The 6,195-nt window shown below is 33.3% G+C and overlaps 1 protein-coding gene across 1 annotated transcript; it reads left to right on the top strand.

Annotated features, from left to right (window-relative positions):
- The first annotated feature begins 1,518 nt into the window (after positions 1–1,518).
- Positions 1,519–5,527, top strand: LOC140979400 (uncharacterized). Its single transcript, XM_073444782.1, has 3 exons — positions 1,519–2,480; positions 4,636–5,178; positions 5,432–5,527. Exons 1-3 carry the CDS (start codon positions 1,665–1,667, stop codon positions 5,525–5,527), a joined length of 1,455 nt encoding a protein of 484 aa, XP_073300883.1. The 5' UTR covers positions 1,519–1,664.
- Positions 5,528–6,195: the final 668 nt, after the last annotated feature.

Genomic DNA, 6,195 nt, shown 5'->3' on the forward strand with positions numbered 1-6,195 from the left:
ATCGAGCACTCATATATTCCACTAATTCGGACATCTCTTAGGGGCAACTTATTGTAATATTGTTTTAGCTGGAAGATATCATAAATGCAACAACTAAAATTATGTCATTTTTTTATTATATGTTCAATTATTTTTTTGTTAAAAATAGTATAACGAATGAGAAACTCTCTTTTGATCATCTAGATACGAAAACGTACATTAGAAGAGTGTTCATCTAAAACAACTACGTTAACATAAAAATGTTTTTCACGTACAACACAGTCATATTTACTAGTTAACTAAAAGAAACTACCATGTTTTTCACGCTTTTGAGTAGGAATCATTTAATTTTTCTTGGCTCCTTCCAACATCCAAGAGCATTTGAGTTAGTTTTCTAATTTAAAATAGTCCATAACCATAAATAACTTTCATTAAACATATAAAATTGTTCTTTTTAAAATATTATCACTAGAAAGGGCGGGGCCAACTTCAGGTAAGCTGATTTGAGGTAGTTTTGTAATTTAAAATTAATGTGTAACCTAGCCTTTATTACATATATCATTTCTCATTAAAAAAAATTAGGCCTACAAAGTTGCTTATCATATATTGCTGTAGTTTATGTCTTTAATTTGTGGGAAAAAAAATTACAGATAAAAGTTTTTAATTTCGAAGGAAGTTTATATTAAATGATAATTTTTTTATAAAAAAATAGAGGCAATACTACATTTGGTGTATATATATATATATGAGATTTGATATGCTGCACACCTACCGTGCACACTTATGTGAGCACGGTATGTGTGCATCATATCAAGTCTATGTATAATTCGGGCCAAAAATCTGAAAAAATCGAGCATGTAGACGCCAATGACTTGTAACCCATGTAACATCAAATTCCAAATTTGGAGAAGATATCGGGTTCGAGATCTAATTATAAAAAATATTTCCCAAAAATAGAAATATTTCCAAATTTTAATACAAATTCTTATTTCAAAATGATTTGATATCTGAATGATAGATGTGCATTTTGAGTTGAATTTTATCTGATGGACATGTTATAAATTATTGATAGATAGATATATCCGTAAAAGCACGACAAACAATATAAAAATACTTATCTTCTTTATTGTTTTCTCGTTGCACATTTTTTTTCTTGGATCGTAATCAACACTTCCGAGGGTCTCAAAGTGTAATAAAGATGGATTGATATGATACGGATCGACTGTATAATGAGAAATTTCATGATCGAGGATGTTAGTGGACGAGCTTGTTGATGCCTGAATAATTTCAGTTAGGAAAATTACAATTTTGGTCATATAACTTACACGTTTTATTCAATTTTAGTTCTGTCATCAATCAAATATTTTTTTGTCTTAATCCACTAATTTTTATTTTTTAAAATTTTAATCGTATTTCATATTTTTCTCCCCAACATAACTAATTAATGCCATATGTTCCCCCACAATAAAAAGGCTTTTATACAGAGTAAGTGAGCAATTACCATTGGAAGAATAAATTTTATGAGTGCCATCGCATCCACGTATTGCTCACTAACCTAAGACTTAAATAAAGATTTCGGTAATCAAATTTCTCCTTTGAAAAACTCCTATATATCTTGCAAACTTCCATATCCATTGCCTCAAAATCACTGAAAATTCTCCCCATTTTTATTCCTTAATTCGGAGATGTCAACTCCATCCTTATCTGCTAAAATCGACCATTACCTCTTCTCAAGAAACTTCTGCCAAACCCTAATAATCTCAGGCCTTGTTCTGTATATAATCTTGACCTCATTTTACCCCTCACAAAACCTTGATTTGATCCTGAAATGGTCTCCTCCTTCTGCACCTTCATCAGATTCTTCTTCGACATCGCTACAGATCCTCCATTCCGAGCCGACAAATTTGAACCACGTGGCCTTCGGGCTTCTGGGGTCAATAAAAATGTGGCCACACCGAAGGGCATACCTCGAAGCGTGGTGGAGGCCGAACAAGACCCGTGGCTACGTTTACCTAGACCAAGCTCCCCCGCCGGAGTTCCTCCCATGGCCGGCAACCGCCCCGCCATACAGAATCGTGGATGACTTGTCGAAACTGTTTCAAGAAACCAAACCCCGGTTCGAGCTCATGCCAAGAATGGTACACGGGATACTCGAACTCTTCAGGGAAGAACATGAAAACGTGCGATGGGTCGTGATGGGAGACGACGATTCTATCTTCTTCGTCGATAACATAGTCGACGTTCTTGCCGAATACGATCACACAAAGTATTTTTACTTGGGCTGGCATTCTGAGAGTGTGATCTCAAATTTCTGGTTCTCGTTCAAGCAAGCATTCGGCGGTGGCGGGATCGTGCTGAGTTACCCTTTGGCGAGAGCTCTGGCGAAGGATATGGACAGTTGTCTGCTTAGGTATGCGCAATTGAGCTCCGCAGATTTGATCACAATGGCGTGCATTGCGGATGTTGGAGTCAACCTGACTCCACACAAAGGGATTCATCAGGTCGGTAAACGATCTATTTATTTCATATTTTAAAAGTTAATCGATCATAACAATTAAAAAACTTTGTTTTTGGTAATAATATATATTTTTATAAATGTAGTTAATAGTAACACATTAATATCAATAGTTAATTAACCTCTTAGCTTGTTATTCTCAAAAAATAAAATAATAACCTCTTGTTTTTGTTTACGTATTCTCTTACTAAATCAGATGTTGTTTTAGCATTTTTTATTAAGTTATACACAAAAACTCTCGTGAGACGGTCTCACAGATTAAATTCGTTGGTCGAATCCCTTATTTGGGTCATCCATGAAAAAATATTACTTTTTATACTAAGGTACAGTTTGGTACATAGGATATGATAAGTAAGGGATATATAGTATAAAGATAAATCAAGGATAAATATAATGATAAGATAATATGTTGAATGTTTAGTATGATTTTAACAAGAGTGATTAAATTTATATATTGAATTGTAATGACAAAATTAACCCTATCACAAAAACTTATATTTCATTGTTATCAAGATCTTGTAATTGCATATCTCAATTCTTAAATTACACTATATACGCACAAATATATATATACACACATATATATATATTTGTATGTGTATATATATGTATCTATATATTTGTATATATGTATGTATTTAATAAACATTTAACATTAACTTAAATGCATTTAAATTATTTAAACAAAGAGATACAAAACAACATAGCCAAATAAAAAAAAACATAGCCAAATTCAAATCATCGCATAATAAAAAAAATAAAACCAAAGTACGGAATGTAGGGGTTTTGGATTTTTATAAATTATGGGTAATTAAGTCATTTGTAATGTATTTTATCATTACATTAAAATTATCACACCTCTTACAAAGGATGTTTTATCCTTTTCAAAATTTATTTATCAAGGGCCCATGATAATATCATGGGCTTTTTAAAAAGGTACCAAACGTGAGATAAAGGGGATTATTTATCAATCTCACCCTTATCCCATGTACCAAACAATGCCTAAGAGTATTACTTTTTATTTTGAATATCGATAGGGTTGACCCGTCTCACAGATAAAAATTCGAAAGATCGTCTCACAAGAGACGGACACTTAGTTATATTAACATTACTTAATATCAAGATTGATTAATTTATCCTATTGGCTATTGGTCAACTTGTCTTGGTTTCCGGGTTCTATTATATATATTTGAACAGATTAATTTATTCTGGAGTCCACTGGTTGAAGTTTTTTTTTTAAAATATATATATTTGTGTGTTTGTCTTATTATAGGTTTCTAAAATCAAATTCTCTGAGTCGAAATTGAATTTTCCTTTATATATTTTTTTCATAATTAGGCATATCTGATTACAAAGTCAGCTCCTTTTCTTTTAAATGCTTTAAATGTCATTAATTAAAGGATTCTTACAATCCATTTCAAATTAATATAGTGAGTATTAAAATCATTTTTTATTTTAGGTGCACAAAGTTTAGCTTTGCAATTTCTATATCAATTTTTCATGATTTTTATTTTCCTGATATTAAGCTAATGGTTTTTAAAACCGACCACGAGTCAGGTCCAGACCTTGTTTGTAAGCCTTTTTCACGATCAAACCGATCTGAACCGGTCGGATAGGTCAAGAAATGTTATATCAGTTAAAAATCGGTCCAACCGGTTAGTCAATTTTAAGTTTTTTTAGAATTTAAAATATATATTTTATTATATTATATTATTATTTTATATAATATAACATATTTCCGATCCGACCGTCCGGTTGAACGATCTGATCAGTTAATTGTTCATTTTTGTAAAATTTTGGGAAAATGATTGTTTTTGTTAATTAACTTGTCCACTTTTGGATGCTGATTCATTAATTTGTAAAAATCTAGTTTTAAAACGCTAATTTGTAATTTTTGGTTATTTTAATCTAATTGATGATGTGTTATCTGATAAGGACAACTCAACAATACGTTAATATTTTTTGGTATCATGTCAGCAATTAGATCAAATATAGGAAAATTAATAGCTAAGAATACCAAAAGAAAATTTTGAAAATTTAGTGGACGAGAATTTAAAATCGAAGTTAGCATACCGGAAAATATTTTTGCTATAATTTTTTTTTAATTTTTCATTCAAATGATTTTAGTCATTAATTTTCAGGTGGATTTGCATGGCGATTTCTCCGGCTTCCTCTCAGCGCACCCCAAAGTCCCTCTCATGACATTCCACCACTTCGATGCAATGGACCCCATTTTCCCTGGCAAGGACCATTTCGAGTCCACGCGCCACCTCATGAAGGCTGCCGATGCTGACCAGTCTCGCCTCTTACAGCAATCCATCTGCTACCACCGGCAAAATCGGTGGTCTTTTTCGATCTCCTGGGGCTATTCTGCTAATATATACGAAAATATACTGCCACGGAGCTACCTGCAAACTCCCATAGAGACTTTCACGCCGTGGGCCAACGGACCCGAGCGGCCATTTTACATGTTCGATACACGGCTGCCATCGGAAAACCCCTGCGAAGCTCCCCATGTTTTCTATTTTGATTCGGTACAAGAAAGTGATGTAGGCGATAAGTTTGTTACGAAATATGTTCGAGCTCGACCTCGAGGTTTCGGAGTTTGTCTCGTGGGGGGTAACCATTCTGCGGAATCGATCACAGAAATCAAAGTCTTCTCCCCAGCAAAGAAGCGTCTCCAGGTATATATGTCGACATTTCAGTTCATTACTTAGTCCGTTCATTAATTCTATCTCCATCGTATAAAAATTCCATTACTTTGAATCAAGATTTTTTAATTGCTTGAAAATCCTTTGTATTTTTGAATTATTTGTCGCTTTACTAAACATATAGTCAGTGTTAAAAGTTTACCACGATAAAAAAATTTTTAAACAATTAAATTTTCGATTGTTTAGTAGATTTTATATATTTTTTTCTCTTCCGATTTTCACTTAGACGGATCGATGTGAATGTTGTGATGTTGTTCAAGTGGATGAGTCCAAGGCAGAGATCAACTATCGGGAGTGTAACATAGACGAGATTATTGCTTGATAATATNTAATTTTCTCTCTAAGAATTTAGATTTTTTTTTGTGAAGTATATAATTCAGTACAAAATTTCATGTATCTAGCAACCGGTTAAAGATTGTATATTGCTAATTCGTGACAAAATTTAGCCAGGGCGATTGAGGGTTTATTGCTAACTAGTGACCGCTAATATTTAATTTGTCGCTAATTAGCGATATATTCCATCCTAATAATTCACAAATTTGAAAAGTGGAAACGAATTGAGTTGACTCGCAAGTATTTAAAGTGAACTCAAAAATATTTAACTATATGGGTTTCGAATCAAACTGAAATTCAAAGTTGATTCAGCTTTGATACTCACTGAAAATTTAGGGTCCGGCTCCAGCAGGTGACGATAGTCCGAATGCAGAACTCAAATTTACACTAGGCATGAAATCACTAAAGTTACAGTTAGAAAGGGGCCGGGAGGATGTCCCGGCGTAGCCCGTCCGACGCTAAAGTCAGAGACTGAGAATATAATGATAGAGCAGCTGAGGGTGCTGCTAAAAATCAATATAGTGAATGAATGAATTAGACACTCAAATCTGGTATTTATAGGAGAATATCTAAGTCTGTCATGGTCCTTCTACCTTGGTTGGGGATGGGTCAAGGGTCCAAAATCAAGTTTGTTCTGATCTTAATGGACCCATCCAT

The sequence above is a fragment of the Primulina huaijiensis genome, chromosome 6 (genome assembly GCF_012295235.1).
Source record: "Primulina huaijiensis isolate GDHJ02 chromosome 6, ASM1229523v2, whole genome shotgun sequence".
In the NCBI taxonomy this organism is placed as follows: domain Eukaryota; kingdom Viridiplantae; phylum Streptophyta; class Magnoliopsida; order Lamiales; family Gesneriaceae; genus Primulina; species Primulina huaijiensis.